Source organism: Pongo pygmaeus, chromosome 13 (assembly GCF_028885625.2).
Source record: "Pongo pygmaeus isolate AG05252 chromosome 13, NHGRI_mPonPyg2-v2.0_pri, whole genome shotgun sequence".
Classification (NCBI taxonomy): domain Eukaryota; kingdom Metazoa; phylum Chordata; class Mammalia; order Primates; family Hominidae; genus Pongo; species Pongo pygmaeus.
In genome coordinates, this window is record NC_072386.2 from 128,020,756 (window position 1) to 128,040,374 (window position 19,619).

Here is a 19,619-nt window from a genome sequence, read left to right on the forward strand (position 1 = left end):
CCTGCGCGTGGCCCCGGCGGCGTTTCCCGGGGGCCGGTTGGCGGGCGGACCTGGGCGGTGCGGGGCGGAAGTGGGCGGCTGCGGGACGCGCGCGGAGCCGCGCGGCGGGCGGGACCTGGTCGAGCTGGAGGGCGCCGGGGAGCGGGGCTCGGGCGGCCCCCGAGGCCCGGCGGAGCGGGCTTCTGGGGCGTCTGCGGCGGCGCCGGGGGAACGGGCTGGGGATGGGGCGCCTAGCCGGGCGGTGGCCGGGGCCTCGGCCATGTTCGCGGGGCTGCAGGACCTGGGCGTGGCCAACGGCGAGGACCTGAAGGAGACCCTGACCAACTGCACGGAGCCGCTCAAGGCCATCGAGCAGTTCCAGGTGGGGCGGCCCCCGGGGCGGGGGGAGCCCAGTGCGAGGGCCGGGCCGCCTGCTCGGGAGTCGGGCCTGGCGGAGGCGCCGGAAGTTTTCTGGCTTTCTGCTGGTGGCTGAGTCCTTTTCTGGGGGTGGAGTCCGGAGCCAGCACCCCTTTGCTGGACGGCTGGGTGGCTTTCGGTGGCTGCTGTTACCGCCAGCAAGGCTGGGAACACCTGGGTTCGTGGCTCTCTGTGCTCTCAGGACCTCAGGGTGCCCGGGCGCACTGGGCTGCGTTTGAGGTTTCTCTTGGCTTCCTCAGACAGAGAATGGTGTGCTGCTGCCCTCTCTTCAGTCAGCCCTCCCGTTCTTGGACCTGCACGGGACGCCGCGGCTGGAGTTCCACCAGTCGGTGTTCGATGAGCTGCGGGACAAGCTGCTGGAGCGAGTGTCAGCCATCGCTTCGGAGGGGAAGGCTGAGGAAAGGTGGGTCAGCGGGAGGAGTGGGCCAGGTGAGGTGTACAGCCGGCCTCTCAGCCTTGGATCGACTCAGGGGCATGTATTGTCCTTTTGGCTCCACATCCTTGCTCCCAGAGGTGGCCTGGGCCTGTGTCTGAGTGACCCCTTGACCCATGTGTCCTGGGCATGGAGGCTTGTCTTGGTAGCTGTTATCTGTGTGGGGATAGGCAGGTAGCTGCTGTGATTTGGCGCATCGCTGCACCATCAATCCTGTGAGTTGTTCCAGGTACAAGAAGCTGGAAGACCTTCTGGAGAAGAGCTTTTCTCTGGTGAAGATGCCGTCCCTGCAGCCCGTGGTGATGTGCGTCATGAAGCACCTGCCCAAGGTAGGGCCCTAACCCTAACCCTGATGGCGTGGACCGTCCGCCCACCCTCATGCCCTTGGTTAGTGGAAGTTCCGGTGGCCGCCTAGCTCCGGGAGCTTCCTGTGCTGCCTGCCCGAGTGCTGTCCATGGTGAGCTCTGTGCTGACCTCCCACATGAGCCGCGTGGAGACTGAACCTTAGCACTGGAGTTAGGGTGTGGGGCCCCTCCTGGGAAAGAGCTGTTGGTGTTTAGCATGTCTGCCTGAACCTGCTGGGGCCGGGGAACCAGTCATAGGTGCCCTGTGGGGTGGGGCTTAGCTCGAGGTGGTCTCTGGGGGGCTGAGGCCTCTTGGCTTGTCTTGAAGGAGACCCAGGGACACAGGTGCCACTCACAGGTAGCCTGTGGTGTCATGTAGGTTCCTGAGAAAAAACTGAAGCTAGTTATGGCTGACAAGGAGCTGTATCGAGCCTGTGCTGTGGAGGTGAAGCGGCAGATCTGGCAAGACAACCAGGCCCTCTTCGGGGACGAGGTTTCCCCACTGCTGAAGCAGTACATCCTGGAGAAGGAGAGCGCTCTCTTCAGTACAGAGCTCTCTGTCCTGCACAACTTCTTCAGTCCTTCCCCCAAGACCAGGCGCCAGGGTGAGGTGAGGGGACAGGCCGTGTGCAGGGTGGGGCACCTCTTGGGGATGCCATGGCTGGCCCCTTCAGCTGCCTGGGGATCAGCACTCTGCTGCCCTGTGAATGGTTGGGTGGTTCTGCTTCTTGGCTGGGTGGTGGGGGAGGGCTGGCTTGTACACGTGCTGGAAAGAAAGTTGGTTGTTTTTCTGTTTGTATTTTATTTTTCGTTAAAGTGATATATGGACAGCATTTAAAATCTGCAGAAAGGCCCCTAATGTGAAGTTAATCCCCCCTCCCCTACTTTTTTTTTTTTCTTTGAGACGGAGTCTCGCTCTGTTGCCCAGGCTGGAGTGCAGTGGCGTGATCTCGGCTCACTGCAAGCTCCCGGGTTCACTCCATTCTCCTGCCTCAGTCTCCCGAGTAGCTGGGACTACAGGCATGCATCACCACGCCCGGCTAATTTTGTATTTTTAGTAGAGATGGGGTTTCTCCATGTTGGTCAGGCTGGTCTTGAACTCCTGATCTCAGGTGATCCACCCCCCGCCGGCCTCCCAAAGTGCTGGGATTACAGGAGTGAGCCACCGCGCCTGGCCCTGGCTAATTTTTTGTATCTTTAGTAGAGCTGGCATTTCACTGTGTTAGCCAGGATGGTCTCTATCTCCTGGTCTCGTGATTCGCCTGCCTCAACCTCCCAAAGTGCTAGGATTACAGATGTGAGCCACTGCACCCGGCCCTTTTTGTCTGTTTTTTTTTTTTTTTTTTTTTTTTTGAGAGGAGAGCTTCGCTTTTGTCACCCAAGCTGAAGTGCAATGGTGTGATCTTGGTTCGCTGCAGCCTCTGCCTCCCAGGTTCAAGGTATTCTTCTGCTTCAGCCACCCCAGTAGCTGGGATTATAGGCATGTGCCATCATGCCCAGCTAATTTTTGTATTTTTAGTGTCATCATGTTTGCCAGGCTGGTCTCGAACTTCTGAGCTCAAGTGATACGCCTGCCTTGGCTTCCCAAATTGCTGGGATTATAGGCATGAGTCACTCTGCCTGGCCCTTTTTTTTTTTCCTGTTTTTTTTTGAGACGGAGTGTTGCTCTGTCACCCAGGCTGGAGTGCAGCGGCGCAATCTCGGCTCATTGCAACTTCCACCTCCTGGGTTGAGGTGATTCTCCTGCCTCAGCCTCCCGAGTAGCTGGGACTACAGACGCGTGCCACCACGCCCGGCTAATTTTTTATATTTTTAGTAGAGATGGGGTTTCACTGTGTTAGCCAGGATGGCCTCGATGATCTCCTGAACTCGTGATCCACCTGCCTCTGCCTCTCGAAGTGCTGGGATTACAGGTGTGAGCCACCATTCCCGGCTTTTTTTCTTTTTTTCTTTTTTAAGAGACAGGGTCTCACTCTGTTGCACAGGCTGGAGTGCAGTGGCGTGATCACAGCCCACTGCAGCTTTGACTTCCTGAGCTAAAGCGATCTTCCTGAGTAGATGGGACCACAGGCACGTGCCACCACACTTGGGCTAATTAAAAAAAATTTTTTTTCTTTTGTAGAGGTGGGGTCTGGCTATGTTGCTCAGGCTGGTCTTGAACTCCTGGGCTGAAGCGATCCTCCCACATCAGCCTTCTAAAGTGCTGGGATTACAGACGTGAGGTACCACACCTAGCCGAGATTTCTTGGGTTTTTTTTTTTTTTTTTTTCTTTTTTTGAGATAGGGTCTCACTCTGTCACCCAAGTTGGAGTACAGTGGCATGATCGTGGCTCACTGCAGCCTCCACCTCCTGGACTCAAGCAATCCTCCTACCTCAGTCTCCCAAGTAGCTGGGACCACTGGTGTGTGACACCATGCCTGGCTAATTTGCATATTTTTTGTAGAGATGGTGTTTCGCTGTGTTGCCCAGGCTGGTCTCGAACTCCTGGGCTCAAGTAATCTGTCTGCACACCTCGGCCTCTTGAAGTGCTGGGATTATAGGTGTGAGCGACCGCAACTGGTTGTGAGATTTTTTAATTAGCCGATTTTTTTTTTTTTTTCCTGTGAGATAGAGTCTTGCTCTGTCACCCAGACTGGAGTGCAGTGCCTCGATCTCAGCTCACTGCAACCTCTGCCTCCTGAATTCAAGCAATTCTTCTGCCTTGGCCTCTCGAGTACCTGAGACTACAGGCACGCCCCACCATGCCTGGCTAATTTTTGTATTTTTTTGTTTAGTACAGACAGGGTTTCACCATGTTGACCAGGCTGGTCTCGAACTCCTGACCTCAGGTGATCCGCCCGCCTTGGCCTCCCAAAGTGCTGGGATTACAAGTGTGAGCCACTGCGTCTGGCCCTAACCAACTTTAAACTAGCACTGTTCAATGGAAAAAGTGAACTATAAGTTAAGATTTTTCAGTATCCACATTAGGAAAAAAAAAATAAGATCAACTTCATTAATGTTTTCTTTGGTCCAGTATATCCAAAATATTATCTTTCAGCATGTAATTCATGTGAAAGATTGGGCTGGGTACGGTGGCTCACGCCTGTACTCCTAGTACTTTGGGGGGCGGAGGTGGGAGGATCTCTTGAGCTTAGTAGTTAAAGACCAAAGGGAGACCTTGTCTCTACAAGAAAAAAAAATTCAGCTAAGCATGGTGGCACGTATTTGTTGTCTCAACTACTCAGGAGGCTGAAGCGGGAAGATTGCTTAGGCCCCGGATATTGAGGCTGCAGTGAGGTGTGATTGAGCCACTGCACTCCAACCTGGGTGACATCTTGACCCTGTCTCAAAAGGAAAAAAAAAAATATTGAGCTATAATGCTTTTTGTGGGAGGATCATTAAGATTTGGAACCTGGCGAGTCTTTCATGCTTAGAGCCCATCTGAACTACTGCACTTCAAACGCTGAGCAGTTAGTGTGGCTCTGGGTTCCCTTTGGGCCATGGTTCCTGACCACGTGCATGGGCAGCAGCAGGCTTGTTGGGGGTGGCTAGTGCCACCTCTGTCCTCCCTTCCCTGTTTGTTTATTCCCAGTTAGGTCCCTCCATGGGCCTTTTTCTTGTTCCATTGCTGTCAGACAGAGCCCTTGGACCCCTCTGCTAACTGTGGGGTGCCCTGCATTTCCCAGGCCTTTCTCCTATCCCCTGTCTCTTCTGGTGACTTGGTGCTGCCTAGTCTGTGATTTCTGTCTGTGAGGGACTTGCTTGGTCGGCTTAGTCCTAGGTTGATTCTCTTTTATTTTTATTTTATATTATTTTATTTTATATTTTTTTATTTATCGTATTGTTTTATTTTACTTTTTAAAAATTTATTTTATTTTTTATTTTTTTATTATTTATTTATTTATTTTTTTTGAGACAGAGTCTTGCTCTGTCGCCCAAGCTGGAGTGCAGTGGCGCCATCTCGGCTCACTGCAAGCTTCGCCTCCCGGATTCACTCCATTCTCCTGCCTCAGCCTCCCAAGTAGCTGGGACTACAGGTGCCTGCCACCACGCCCGGCTAATTTTTTGTATTTTTTTTTTTTAATAGAGACGGGGTTTCACTGTGTTAGCCAGGATGGTCTCAATCTCCTGACCTTGTGATGCACCCGCCTTGGCCTCCCAAAGTGCTGGGATTATAGGCGTGAGCCACCACGCCTGGCCTATTTTTATTTTTATTTATTTATTTTATTTTATTTTATTTTTGAGACAGAATCTTGCTCTGTTGCCCAGGCTGGAGTGCAGTGGTGCGATCTCGGCTCACGGTGAGCTCCGCCTCCTGGGTTCATTCCATTTTCCTGCCTCAGCCTCCCGAGTAGCTGGGACTACAGGCGCCCACCACCACGCCCGGCTATTTTTTTTGTATTTTTAGTAGAGACGGGGTTTCACCATGTTAGCCAGGATGGTCTCGATCTCCTGACCTTGTGATCCACCCGCCTTGGCCGTGAGCCACCGCGCCCGGCCAATATGAACTTTTTAAGAAAAAAAGACCACAGTCCGTGAGTATATGGGCATAAAGCCCGATTCTCTTTTAAAAAGTTAAATTAGGCCGGGTGCGGTGGCCCACTCCTGTAATCCCAGCACTTTGGGAGGGCGAGGCGGGTGGATCATGAGGTCAGGAGATCGTGACCAATCTGACCAACATGGTAAAAACCCATCTCTACTAAAGACACAAAAATTAACCAGACATGGTGGCGGCGCCTGTAGTCCTAGCTGCTGGGGAGGCCGAGGCAGGAGAATGGCGTGAACCCGGGAGGTGGAGCCTGCAGTGAGCTGAGATCGCGCCATTGCACTCCAGCCTGGGTGACAGAGCATGACTCGGTTTCAAAAAAAAAAAAAAAAGTTGAAAAAAAACTGGGTCAGGTGTGTGGCTCACGCCTGCAATCCTAGCACTTTGGGAGGCCGAGCCGGGTGGATCACCTGAGCTCAGAAGTTCAAGACCAGCCCAGGCAACATGGTGAAACCCCGTCTCTACTACAATAGAAAAAATTAGCCAGGCATGGCGGCTGGCGCCTGTAATCCCAACTACTTGGGAGGCTGAGACAGGAGAATAGCTTGAATCCGGGAGGTGGAGGTTGCAGTGAACCAAGATCTTGCCATTGCACTCCAGCCTGGGTGACAGCGCAAGACTCTGTCTCAAAAAAAAAAAAAAAAAAAAAATTGAGTGTAGGGACCAGCCCCACAGGGTCGGTGGGTTTTTCTCCCGTGTGCGGAGACGAGAGATTGCAGAGGTAAAGACACAAGACAGAGATAAAAGAAAAGACAGCTGGGCCCGGGGGAATACTACCACCAAGACGTGGAGACCGGTAGTGGCCCCGAATGCCAGGCTGCGCTGATTTTTATTGGATACAAGACAAAGGGGCAGGCTAAGGAGAGTGAGTCATCTCCAATGATAGGTAAGGTCACGTGGGTCACGTGTCCACTGGAAAGGGGGCCCTTCCCTGCCTGGCAGCCGAGGTAGAGAGAGAGAGGAGAGAGAGAAACAGCTTATGTCATTATTTCTGCATATCAGAGACTTTTAGTACTTTCACTGATTTACTACTGCTATCTAGAAGGCAGAGCCAGGTGTACAGGATGGAACACGAAGGCGGACTAGGAGCGTGACCACTGAAGCGCAGCATCACAGGGAGACGGTTAGGCCTCCGGATAACTGCGGGCGAACCTGACTGATGTCAGGCCCTCCACAGGAGGTAGAGGAGTAGAGTCTTCTCTAAACTCCCCCGGGGACAGGGAGACTCCCTTTCCCGTTCTGCTAAGTATCGGGTGTTTTCCCTTGACACTTACGCGACCTCTAGACCACAGTCCGCCTGGCAACGGGCGTCTTCCCAGACGCTGGCGTCACCGCTAGACCAAGGAGCCCTCTAGTGGCCCTGTCTGGGCTAACAGGAGGCTCGCACTCTTGTCTTCTGGTCACTTCTCACCATGTCCCCTCAGCTCCTATCTCTGTATGTCCTGGCTTTTCCTAGGTTATGATTGTAGAGCGAGGATTAGTATAATATTGGAATAAAGAGTAATTGTTACAAGCTAATGACTAATATTCAAATATATCTATGATCTATATCTAGTATAACTATTGTTATATATTTTATTATATTGGAACAGCGCATGCCCTTGGTCTCTTGCCTCGGCACCTGGGTGGCTCGCCGCACACAGTTGGGTGTCGTGCATGCAGTTGTGGTCCCAGCTACTTGGAGGCTGAGGCAGGAGGATCACTAAGGCTGCAGTGAGCCACAGTTGCACCGGTGCACTCGAGCCTGGGCAACAGAGCAAGGCCTTGTCTCAAAAAAAGTGATAAAAATAACAGAACCTGCTACCATCAGACTGGGTGCCAATATTTAATGAGAGAAGGGAATGTTTCCTGCCAAAAAGTAGGAAGGACAGATGTCCAGAGAGAGGGCCGCGCTGTCGCTGGGCGTGACGTCCCTGTGTCTGTGGTGGAGCCCAGGAGGGCCCGGGGGCCTGACAGTGCTTCTTGCTGCAGGTGGTGCAGCGGCTGACGCAGATGGTGGGGAAGAACGTGAAGCTGTACGACATGGTGCTGCAGTTTCTGCGCACGCTCTTCCTGCGCACGCGGAATGTGCACTACTGCACGCTGCGGGCTGAGCTGCTCATGTCCCTGCACGACCTGGACGTGGGTGAGATCTGCACTGTGGACCCGTGCCACAAGGTAGAACTGCCCTCCCTCCTTCCCCCCCCCACCCTCCTGAGGGTAGCACTGCCCTCCCTCCCTCCTTCCCCCCCACTCCCCAGCCCTCCCTCCTTCCCCCCCACTCCCCAGCCCTCCCTCCTTCCCCCGGCCCTCCTGGCTCCTGTCCTCTCTTGGCTTGGCCGGGGACCACCTGGGCGCCCTTCTCTCCCAAACCTGTTTCCTGGGCTCTGGTCTTTCTGTCCTGTGTGCTGGCCCTTTGGCTCCTCTCCAGACCCTGATGGGGGGAAGGAAGCTAGTCCCCTGCATCTGAGCCAGAGACCTGGCCGTTCCCGGGGACTCCCTTGCCCCGTCCAGCCCTTTCTGTGTTCCCGAGGGCTGTATGACCTACGGGCTGGACCTTGACCATTGCCCCAACTTCCTCCCGTCTTTCCACCTGGCCTGTGGCCCTCCCCTTCCCCAGAACCCTGGGTGCTGCTTGTTTGCCAGGTACCGAGTGCTCTAGGAATGGGGTTTCCCTTCATATGGACACTCCAGCCCCGGGACCATCTTTCCGGGACTCTGGAGTCACTCTCCGAGGCTTCCATTGCTTGGAGTGCTGCAGTGGCCACCCCCACACTCAGGGTGCCATGAGAGAGTCCCTTTTTAGAAAGAAACATCATCACTTTCTCCACCGCTGTCCTGACCCTGCTGCTTTGGCTGGGAGGTGTGGGGAACACTGCACTGTCAGGATGACTGGTGCCCGCTGCCGCCCCTCACAGCAGCTATGATTGAACAAGAGGCCAGGGCCTGGGGCTGTGTTTGGGGCCTGGGTCTCTGGTCACCCTGGGAGGTTTGGGCTGGTCCCAACCGTGCTTCCTCCTTGCAGTTCACCTGGTGCCTGGACGCCTGCATCCGAGAGCGGTTCGTGGACAGCAAGAGGGCGCGGGAGCTGCAGGGGTTTCTCGATGGTGTCAAGAAGGGCCAGGAGCAGGTGCTGGGGTGAGGGTCGGCTCCAGGAGGCCTCTGCCCCTCAGGGCCCTGTGCGCATCTGGTCTGCGCTCACTGTGTTTTGTTGTGGGTAGCAGGCGTTTATTCTTGGATGTTGCTTTTTGTTTTTTTCGAGACAGAGTCTCGTTCTGTAGCCCAGGATGGAGTGCAATGGTGCAATCTCTGCTCACTGCAACCTCCGCCTCCCAGGCTTAAGCCATTCTCCTGCCTCAGCCTCCCAAGTAGCTGGGATTACAGGCACGCGCCACTAAGCTCAGGTAATTTTTGTATTTTTTAGTAGAGACGGGGTTTCACCATGTTGGCCAGGCTGGTCTTGAACTCCTGACCTCAGGTGATCCACCCCCCTCAGCCTTCCAAAGTGCTGGGATTACAGGCATGCGCCACCGTGCCTGGCCTCTTGGATGTTTCAGTAGAGCTATGCCGGGCACTGCTGGCCCACAGCTTAGGGACATGGTTGTCGGGATGTGTGTGGGTAGCAAAGTCCCTCCTTAACTCTGCATTCTGGAGCCAGGCCCAGGGGCTGGGGTCTGGTGTCTGCAGCGGCGTGGGGTCAGCCTCTGAGCTGAGGGGCATCCATTGGCATTTGCTTTCCAGCATTCTCCGGCTGGTGTATAGACACAGTGCTGCCTGGCCCTGCCTTTGCCACTTTTTCTTTTCTTCTTTTTTTTTTTTTTCTGAGACAGGGTCTCTGTCACCCAGGCTTTAGTGCAGTGGTACAGTCTCCCTCAGCCTCCTGGGCATTGATTCTGCTGCCTCAGCCTCCCAAAGTGCTGGGATTACAGGCACACACTGCTGCGCCTGGCCGATTTTTGTTATCTTTAGTAGAGATGGGATTTCACCACCTTGCCCAGGCTGGTCTCAGACAAGCAATCCACCAGCCTCAGCATCCCAAAGTGTTGGGATTACAGGCGTGAGCCACCACACCCAGCCTTTTGTTTGTTTGTTTTTTTAGCTTTTTAATTTGAAAAATCTTTGAATACGTTAAGGACAAATTGCAAACCTTAAGCTTTTTTTTTTTTTTTTTTTGAGATGGAGTCTTGCTCTCTTGCCCAGGCTGGAGTGCAGTGGGGCGATCCTGGCTCACTGCAAGCTCCGCCTCCTGGGTTCAAGTGATTTTCCTGCCTCAGTCTCCCAAGTAGCTGGGACCACAGGTGACCACCACCACGCCCGGCTAATTTTTTGTATTTTTGGTAGAGACAGGGTTTTGCTTTGTTAGGCAGGCTGGTCTTGATCTCCTGACCTGGTGATCCATCCGCCTCTGCCTCCCAAAGTGCTGGGATTACAGGCGTGAGCCACCGCACCCGGCCGTCCTTAAGCTTTTTTTAAGAAACCCAGCATGTGATGGGCACCTGCTGCCAGTCCTGAATTCAGCCCAGGTCACCCCTCCTGAGGACTGTGCCGCTGAAGGGAGGGGCAACAGGCGTCACATTAACGCCAAGGTGGCCTCCTTCCAGGGACCTGTCCATGATCCTGTGTGACCCCTTCGCCATCAACACGCTGGCACTGAGCACAGTCAGGCACCTGCAGGAGCTGGTCAGCCAGGAGACGCTGCCCAGGGTGAGTGTGGGCTTGGCCAGCAGCTGTCGGGGCCATGCGGCCACCCGCTGGCTGCTCTGGGTGGTCGGGGGTGTGGACAGCAGCGGCCAGGTGGAGGCAGCTGTTGGGGCCCTGTGGCCGCCCTGCTGGCTGCTCTGGTGGTTGGGGATGTGGACTGCAGTGGCCCAGGTAGAGGCGTGTGCTTCCCCGCTGTGAGACTGTGTTTTACCCCGTGTGTGGGGCTGGTGATCGCAGTCATGTGGTCCTGGCCATGGGCACCAGAGACCCTGCTGAGAATAACGAGTAGGGTCAGAGGAGCTCCATGGCCAGGACACAGCTGCCTGGGAGAGGTGCTGAGCCCGTCCTCCCTACAGGACAGCCCCGACCTCCTGCTGCTGCTCCGGCTGCTGGCGCTGGGCCAGGGAGCCTGGGACATGATCGACAGCCAGGTCTTCAAGGAGCCCAAGATGGTAACGAGCCTCCTGTGGGGGTTGCCAGTTTCCCACGAGGGGTTGTGGGCTGGAAGTGGGGTGGAGGGGGGGGCGCTATCAAGGTGATTGTGGAGGCCCCTTTGGTCCCAAAGCTTCCTTCCTGGAGGTGCCCACCTTCCTTTTGGGAAAATGCCCACCAGGGGGGTTCTGGGGTGTCTCCGTGGACCATGGCTGGTTCTGGGGTGTCTCCGTGGACCGTGGCTGGTTCTGGGGTGTCTCCGTGGACCGTGGCTGGTTCTGGGGTGTCTCCGTGGACCATGGCTGGCCACAAGTGGTGACTACTCCATGTGGGTCCAGACCCAGAAGGGGGTTTGAGGAGATGGCCTGGGTGGGGGACTCGGGAGGTGGGAAGAGGGACCTGGGGACCTGGAGAGGAGGGAGGGTCGGTGAGGTGTCTCAGGGAGTGGGAGGGCCAGGGACAGGGTGTGTGTCACGTCGGGGTGGGGTGGGGCAGGGCGGGGCCTGGGCCCACTCATGGCCTCCCCTCATAGGAGGTAGAGCTCATCACCAGGTTCCTCCCGATGCTCATGTCCTTCCTGGTGGATGACTACACTTTCAATGTGGATCAGAAACTTCCGGCTGAGGAGAAAGCCCCAGTCTCATATCCAAACACACTTCCCGAAAGCTTCACTAAGTACGGGCTGTAGGGCCATGGTGCAGGGGTGGCCGTGGCACAGGGATGGCACTGTTGCCCAGGGGGCTGCCTCAGGGCTGGGCAGGGGTCGGTGTGGGGGCTGAGGCGGGGCTGATGGCGCCCCGGGCACAGGTTTCTGCAGGAGCAGCGCATGGCCTGCGAGGTGGGGCTGTACTACGTCCTGCACATCACCAAGCAGAGGAACAAGAATGCGCTCCTCCGCCTGCTGCCGGGGCTGGGTAAGTCCTGACGGGCGGTGACTGGCTGTGCCTTCCCTGCGGCAGCTGCCGCATGCAATCCTGCCCAGGGTGCAGGCCCCAGGGCCCCCAGGAGCTGCCCTGTCTCCCCAGCCCACCTCCAACTTTGCTAGCTTTGTTTTCACTTTTTTTTTTTTTTGTTTTTTTTGAGATGGAGTCTTGCTCTGTCGCCCAGGCTGGAGTGCAGTGGTGCAACCTCAGCTCACTGCAGCCTCTGCCTCCCAGGTTCAGTGAGTTCTTCTGCCTCACCCTCCTGAGTAGCTGGCATTACAGGCACATGCCACCACGCCAGGCTAATTTTTGTAATTTTAGTAGAGACGGGGTTTCTCCATGTTGGTTGGGCTGGTCTCGAACACCTGACTTCATGATCCGCCTGCCTCGGCCTCCCAAAGTGCTGGGATGACAGGCGTGAGCCACCGCTCCCAGCCTCGTTTTCACTTTTACTTTTGTCTGTAGTTTATTTTACTAAGAAAGGGAGAGGGAGTTCAGCTTTGTGCTTTCCCACAAAAAGGTGATGCAAGATCTGTCTTTATTTCATCCTAACTGGCGAGGGGCTTGGGACCCCTCAGGTGCTCAGAGGATGGAGCAAAGGGGAGGGAGAGAGATTCCCTGCCCTAGTCCCCCACCCCAGGTGGTGACAGGCCCACTTCCTCCTGGGGACCTTGACCTGGGAGGGGTTGTTGCAAGCCAGGAAGAAGAGGAAGGGTCCAAATGGGCGCCTTCAATAGTAGAGCTGCAGGTCCCCTGGGAGATGGGGCCTCTTTAGCCTGCTGCAGGTCCCGTGGGAGATGGGGCCTCTGTAGCCTGCTGCGGGTGCCCTGGGAGATGGAGCCTCTTTAGCCTGCTGCGGGTCCCCTGGGAGATGGAGCCTCTGTAGCCTGCTGCGGGTCCCGTGGGAGATGGGGCCTCTTTAGCCTGCTGCGGGTCCCCTGGGAGATGGGGCCTCTGTAGCCTGCTGCGGGTCCCCTGGGAGATGGAGCCTCTTTAGCCTGCTGCGGGTCCCCCGGGAGATGGGGCCTCTGTAGCCTGCTGCGGGTCCCCTGGGAGATGGGGCCTCTGTAGCCTGCTGTGGGTCCCCTGGGAGATGGAGCCTCTTTAGCCTGCTGCGGGTCCCCTGGGAGATGGAGCCTCTGTAGCCTGCTGCGGGTCCCCTGGGAGATGGAGCCTCTTTAGCCTGCTGTGGGTCCCCTGGGAGATGGGGCCTCTGTAGCCTTGCGGCTACTGTGACACAGACCCTGGGCTCTTCCTTGCTGACCCAGGCCTTGTCTGGGGTTTGCTGTCTTAGTCCACATTATGCTGCTCTAACAGAGACTTGAGACTGAGTAGTGTAGAAAGGGCAGGGACGGCCGGGCACGGTGGCTCAGGCCTATAATCCCAGTGCTTTGGGAGGCTGAGGTGGGTGGATCACGAGGTCGGGAGTTCGAGACCAGTCTGGCCAACATGGTGAAACCCTGTCTCTACTAAAAAAAATACAAAAATTGGTCAGGCACGGTGGTGGGTGCCTGTAATCTCAGCTACTTGGGAGGCTGAGGCAGGAGAATCCCTTGAACCTGGGAGGTGGAGGTTGCAGTGAGCAGGGATCGCACTATTGCACTCCAGCCTGGGCGACAGAGCAAGACTCCGTCTCCAAAAAACAAAGAACAGGGACTTCTCCCAGTTCTGTGGGCTGGGATGGGAAGGCCAAGGTCAAGGGGCCTGCATCTGGCCCCTTGCTGTGTCACCCCATGGTGGAAGGCAGAGGGCAAGAGAGCACAGGCAGGGGAGACAGACAAGACACAGACAGAGATGAGAGACAGAGACACACAGACCAAGATGAGAGACAGACAGAGATGAGAGACAGATGAGAGAGACAGAGACAGGAGAGACATGGAGACAGACAGATGAGAGACACAGGACAGAGACAGATGAGAGACAGAGCTAGAGATGAGACACAGACAGATGGAGTCAGAGAAAGGGGCCAAACTTACCCTTTTATCAGGAGCCCACTCCTGTGCTAACAGTGAGAATGCTTTGGCGAGGACGGAGGCCTCACGACCTCAGCAGTGTTGCGTTGGGGATCAGGTTTCCGATGGTGAACTTGGGGACATGTCCACACCATGGCATGTGCCTAGTGTGTTTCTCGGTGGCTGGTGTGTTTCTCAGTGGCTGGTGTGTTTGAGGACGGTGCGTGTATGCGTTTTCCAGCTTCCTTTGTGGAGGAAGTTACTTGTGGGTATTAACCTGTCTCCAGCCACCCTCTCACTGAGCTTGGGTCGCCTGGGCCTGGGTGTCCTGTTGTTGCTGGAACGAATGACCACAGACAGTGGCATTAGACGGCGCAGGCAGACATGACCTCCTGGGCTTCTGCGGGTGCCAACGCTGCCGCTCCTTCTGGAGGCTCAGGGAGGCTCTTGAGGGCATTGGGACATCATGCTGCCGGCTGCCGGCCGCTGGGCAGAGCCGGTTTGTTTATTTTTTGAGACTTCCGGGAACATAGTTATAAATAACTTTGATTTGCCTTGGCCTGCCTGCTGCAGTACAGTCACGTGTCACGTTAACATTCTGTCCACCGTGGACCACATATACGACCGCGCGGTCACATAAGTTGACAATACTGTATTTTTACTCCACTTTCTCTATTTAGATGCACAATCAGTTGCCATTGTGTCCCAGCAGCCTCCAGTACTCGGTACAGCCACGTGCTGTGCAGGTGTGTAGCTCAGGGCCATTAGGCCATGGCCCAGCCCAGTGTGCAGTGGGTGACACCTTCTGGATTTGTGTCAGTCACTGTGGAGTTTGCACAATGACAGACTCACCTGGGAGGCCTTCTGTGCACTTCTTTCTCTCATTTGATTGTGGCTAGAAACAGGCTGGGAACCAGAAGTGCGGCTTCTCAGAGTATGTGGCTGCCCCACGGGCTGGGATGTGAATTTTCAGTCACATTTGGGGAGAGCACACTTGTTCTTAAGTTTTTAGTGAGTTCTAGTAAGAATGGATGTTGATTTTTAGAATTCTCTCCTGTTTATTTTTTAACATTTTGTGGTGGGAATTTGTGAAAGAGTATAAAGTTAAGAGCATGGTACGGTAAGGACCCAGCACCATCTCCAGCCTCCCCGGGGTCCGTGTGGGGTCCACGTGTGGCCGCCTGTCCCTCAGCGCGATGTCTGGGTGTAAATCTGAGACATCACAGCATGCAGGCTGCAGACGTAGGCATCTCTACGATAGAAGGATGCCTTTACAGGAGAATCGCTTGAACCTGGGAGGCGGAGGTTGCAGCGAATCGAGATCACGGCACTGCACTCCAGCCTGGGCGACAAAGCCAGACTCTGTCTCAAAAAAAAAAAAAAAAAAAAAAAAAAAGAGGGGGCTGGGTGCGGTGGCTCACGCCTGTAATCCTAGCACTTTGGGAGGCCAAGGCGGGTGGATCACCTGAGGTCAGGAGTTCCAGACCAGCCTGGCCAACATGGAGGAATCCCATCTCTATTAAAAATACAGAAATTAGCCGCCTGTGTGACGCATGCCTGTAGTCCCAGCTACTCGGGAGGCTGAGGCAGGAGAATCGCTTGAACCCAGGAGGCAGAGGTTGCAGTGAGCCGAGATTGCACCACTGCACTCCAGCCTGGGTGACAGAGCAAGACTCTGTCTCAAAAAAAAAAAAACAAGACTGTCTTTAAATGCCTTTAAAAAACTGGCCAGGCGTGGTGGCTCACCTTGTGATCCCAGCACTTTGGGAGGCTGAGGTGGGCGGATCACCTGAGGTCGGGAGTTCCAGACGAGCCTGGCCAATGTGGCGAAATCCCATCTCTACTAAAAATAGAAAAATTAGCCCAGCATGGTGGTGCACACCTGTAATCCCAGCTGAGGGAGGCTGAGGCAGAAGAATCGCTTGAACCCGGGAGGTGGAGGTTGCAGTGAGCTGAGATTGCGCCGCTGCACTCCAGCCTGGGTGACAGCGTGAGACTCTTCTCGAAAAAATTAAAAACAGTGACCACGGACCATGGGCCACTGTCACATCTGAGCCGGGTTCACTGCTGCTCCTCTGCCGACTGCCTGACAGTGGCTGCGCTTCTCCGGGTGTCTCCTGCCTGCTGTGCGGACGGTCCCATCAGGGTTGGGATGCGCCTGCTGTCCCCTCTCCTGTCTCACAGTCTTGGGTTCCCTGGAGTTGCAGGAATCAGGGCATTTGCCCAGTGGGGCCCTGCTGCTGGATCCCCTGGTCGGGACCGTGTGCCTGCCACGTGTCCTGTGGCCACCTGGCCATGTGGCCGGCCAAGGCCCTGTGAGATGTGGCAGGCAGGCACCTCGGGGGCCTGGGTCTCCTGGAAATGTTTCTGTCACTCTGTGGGTGCAGGTGGCGCCCGCTGGGTCTGTCCTCGGAAAGGCCCCATCCGGGATACTAGGAAGGCCACCCTCAACCTGTCCGCACACGTCACCTCCATGTGGCCTGGCCACAGCTTCAGGCATCATCCACAGGCATCAGTCCTCAGGCGGCCGCCCTCCCTCCCTGCAGGGGCCCCATGTGGGGCGTTGCACTGGCTCTTGGCAAACGTCTGCCAGCACTGTGGCTTCTGTGCTGCGGTCACATGTGAGGTGTCTGTGGGCACGCTTGCTGTCTTTGTTGTGTTTTGGTGTCTGGCTTCAGAAAAGAATGTGGAAGAGCTTCGTTGTCTTTCCCGTGGCTCAGTGTAGCTGGCAGTCGGGGAGAACACTCTGCAGCCAAGGCGCCGGCCCTATATTTGTTAGGCTTGTTTCTCCTGGGCTCGGCTGCTGGGCAAGGCCTTTTGGGACTGGAGGAGCATCTCGTTTTTTTGTCTCCTCCTCCCTCCACCCTCCTCCTGTCCCCGGGCTGCAGCTCTGCTTCCCTGCCAAAGGTCCCACCCCCCCGCCCCCCGCCTGCCCCTGTCCACCTCCCACCCCCCTCTTCACCTGCTGAGACCCTGTGCTTCTCACCTCAGAACAACCGAGAACTCTCATGTGAGCACCCTGAGAAGTAGGTTCTGAGGTCTCTGAGGACAAAGGTGCCCTCTGGGGTGGGCAGGGTGGGTGGCACTGGACTGATGCCTGCTGTGTCTGCAGTGGAGACCTTTGGCGACTTGGCCTTTGGCGACATCTTCCTCCACCTGCTCACGGGCAACCTTGCACTGCTGGCCGATGAATTTGCCCTTGAGGACTTCTGCAGCAGCCTCTTTGATGGCTTCTTCCTCACCGCCTCTCCAAGGTAGGCCCGCTGGGTACCATCTGGCCCACTCTGTCCTCTCAGCTCTTGTCCTTAGCAGCCTGAGAGGTGGCTGCTGTCCCCAGCCTGGGGCGGAGGGTCTGTGGGTGGGTCTGTTGGGCACCAGGGCTCGCATGTGGCCCTGCAGGGTCCCTGGGCACAGCTGGGGAGGGTCCCAAAGGCTGGCCATGTCCTGTCTCCAGGGGCCTTGGCCACCTCATCCGGGCTGGGCCTGGGCAGACAGCAGGGCCTGCCTCCTGCCCCAGCTCTGCACGGCCTTTTCCAGGAAGGAGAACGTGCACCGGCACGCGCTGCGGCTCCTCATTCACCTGCACCCCAGGGTGGCCCCGTCTAAGCTGGAGGCCTTGCAGAAGGCCCTGGAGCCCACAGGCCAGGTGGGTGCCCGGGGGGGGGGGGAGGGGCTGCGTGTGAAGGCATCTGGTCCCTACCAGCCCGTCCCTACCAGCTCGTGTGCGCTTGCCAAGCTGCCCTTGCAGTGCCTGTGTGTGGTCGGTGGGCACCCACCCCTGTGCCCCCTGGGCCTGCCCACACGCCTCACCTGCCCCGTGGTGTGGTTCCCCGCAGAGCGGAGAGGCAGTGAAGGAGCTTTACTCCCAGCTCGGCGAGAAGCTGGAACAGCTGGACCACCGAAAGCCCAGTCCGGCACAGGCTGTGGAGACGCCGGCCCTGGAGCTGCCCCTCCCCAGCGTGCCCGCCCCTGCCCCACTCTGAGGGCCCTCCAGACCTGCTCGGGTGCCGGGGTCATGCCGAGTCACGGCCCTGCTCAGCCGGAAGAGGCTCCCGGACCTGGGTGTACAGGGCAGTCCCTCCTCCTGGGGCTGTGGCTGGGGCTGTGGCTGGGCCTGTCCTGCAGTCATGGCCCCCTGCTTCCTGCTCCTTGGAGCTGGCTCCCAGACCTTGCCTGCCATCCACGCAGTGGCTCTGAGGGCAGAGCCTCTCCTTGTACTTTGGCAGCCATAGAAAGCATGCTCATTTTCCGTTTTCCTGGGTTAGGAAAAAACCACCTGTTTTCCAAGGGGAGAGGGCAGGGCCTGAGGGTGGGGGTGGGGCCTCTTCATTGGCCCATCCTGGCCAAAGCGAGGCACACTGCTTACTGCCTTGGGGTTGTGGAGATGGACCTGTGACCTCGTGGAGGCCGTGTGGGGGCAGCAGCCTGGCCTGTGCCATGGTGGGTGTCTTGGGGCCTGTGCGGAGGGAGCCACCTCACCCTGCAGCCCATGTCGCAGGTGTGGCCAGAGCAAGCCCAGGTGCATCTGTGGCCTTGTTTCTCCTTGCCCAGCAGTGCTGCCTTCAGCGGCCATGACGCGGCCAGCTGGACACACGGTGAGATTTTCTCTTATGTAAATAAAAGGCATTTTGGTAAACGTGGAGGCTGAGATGTCTCTGTGCCTGCCCTGGGGTTGGATGCAGCTCAGATCGACACAGGCATTTGTGCTATGGAGCCAATACTTGGGGCTTCGTGGGCCACAGCCTCTCTGGACTGCTCAGCCCTGTGACCAGCAGCTGGGGATGATATAATAATTTCTGGGGGAGATTGATACAGTTTCTGGGGGAGGATGATGTAATTTCTGGGGGAGGATGATATAATGATTTCTGGGGGAGGTTGATACAATTTCTGGGGGAGGTTGGCAGGAAGCCCTCACCCTCGGGGCTTGGTGCCCCTGAGACGCAGATCAGCTGCTTTGTTTTTGTCCTGTGATTCCAGGGGGCACCTCTCACCTCCGTGTGCACCAGGGACCGGAGCCCTGGATGTGCCATGGTCACAGTCACAGAGCCAGGGCCATTTCCAGCAGATGAGACCTCAAAGCCGGGCAGCAGTTCATAGCATGCAGGGGCGATGGCCCGGCTGCCAGGTGTCACTGTCCTCGGCTTGCAGCATGCAGGGGCGATGGCCCGGCTGCCAGGTGTCACTGTCCTCGGCTTGCAGCATGCAGGGGCAATGGCCCGGCTGCCAGGTGTCACCGTGTCCTCAGAGACGCCTGTTGGCGAGCTCTTCTCCCTGGAGTGTGAGACCACAGCTGAGCAGGTTGGGACCTGTTGGGCGAGACAAGCCCATGGTGCTGGGATCTCGTAGGTATGGGAGTCTCGAGCTGGTATCCTTGGGGACAGAGCCAGGGACGCCTGGGACTCTGTTGCACCTGTGCATGGGGCTTGTGGTCTACACTGTGAGATCCGTGCCTCGGTTTATTGTGGTTTACACTGCTGGATCCGTGCCTCAGTTTATCCAGTCATGTCTTTCTCTCCAAGAGCCCCAGGGCAGGCGGAGAAGTCCCAGCCTGAGGGCTCTGGTGGGAGCTGGGGACCCAGGTGAGGCTGGGTGTCCGGGGCTGGCCTGGCTCGTGGGTGGAGGGCGCAGGTCCTGGGTAGGTGTGAGCAGCAGAGGAGTCTCGGAGGGTCCAGGGCTCTGAACCTGCCCAGGTGGGCTGTTATGGGAAGATCAAGGGCTTGTCTGACGCGCACATGCAATGGGTTTGGGGGTGTGGAGCTCAGAAGAGACTGGGGCCAGGTTGTGGATTTGGATGCTGTCACAGTGAGTGGTGTTTGAGCTACTGACTGGGCCAGATCAGCCCAGGTGAGGGAGAGCAGCTGTGTGCTGTGGGCGGGCCTTCCTGGCCAGCTGGGGCCGGGGGTGGGGGGCGC

General features: G+C 56.8%; 1 protein-coding gene across 1 annotated transcript; it reads left to right on the top strand.

The window, feature by feature from the left end:
• Nucleotides 1-18,343, top strand: NELFB (negative elongation factor complex member B). The gene is made up of 13 exons (XM_054502442.2): nt 1-361; nt 657-820; nt 1,080-1,179; nt 1,574-1,804; nt 7,692-7,877; nt 8,725-8,837; nt 10,301-10,403; nt 10,757-10,852; nt 11,365-11,507; nt 11,640-11,746; nt 16,820-16,961; nt 17,245-17,353; nt 17,544-18,343. The coding sequence occupies exons 1-13, from the start codon at nt 260-262 to the stop codon at nt 17,688-17,690; spliced, it is 1,743 nt and encodes a 580-aa protein (XP_054358417.1). The 5' UTR covers nt 1-259; the 3' UTR covers nt 17,691-18,343.
• The last annotated feature ends 1,276 nt before the right edge of the window (nt 18,344-19,619 follow it).

Coding starts and splice junctions, on each gene's coding strand:
- NELFB (XM_054502442.2), top strand. CDS start 260: ATGTTCGCGGGGCTGCAGGACCTGGGCGTGGCCAACGGCGAGGACCTG. Junction 362..656: donor AGGCCATCGAGCAGTTCCAG/GTGGGGCGGCCC, acceptor TGGCTTCCTCAG/ACAGAGAATGGTGTGCTGCT. Junction 11,747..16,819: donor CCGCCTGCTGCCGGGGCTGG/GTAAGTCCTGAC, acceptor CTGTGTCTGCAG/TGGAGACCTTTGGCGACTTG.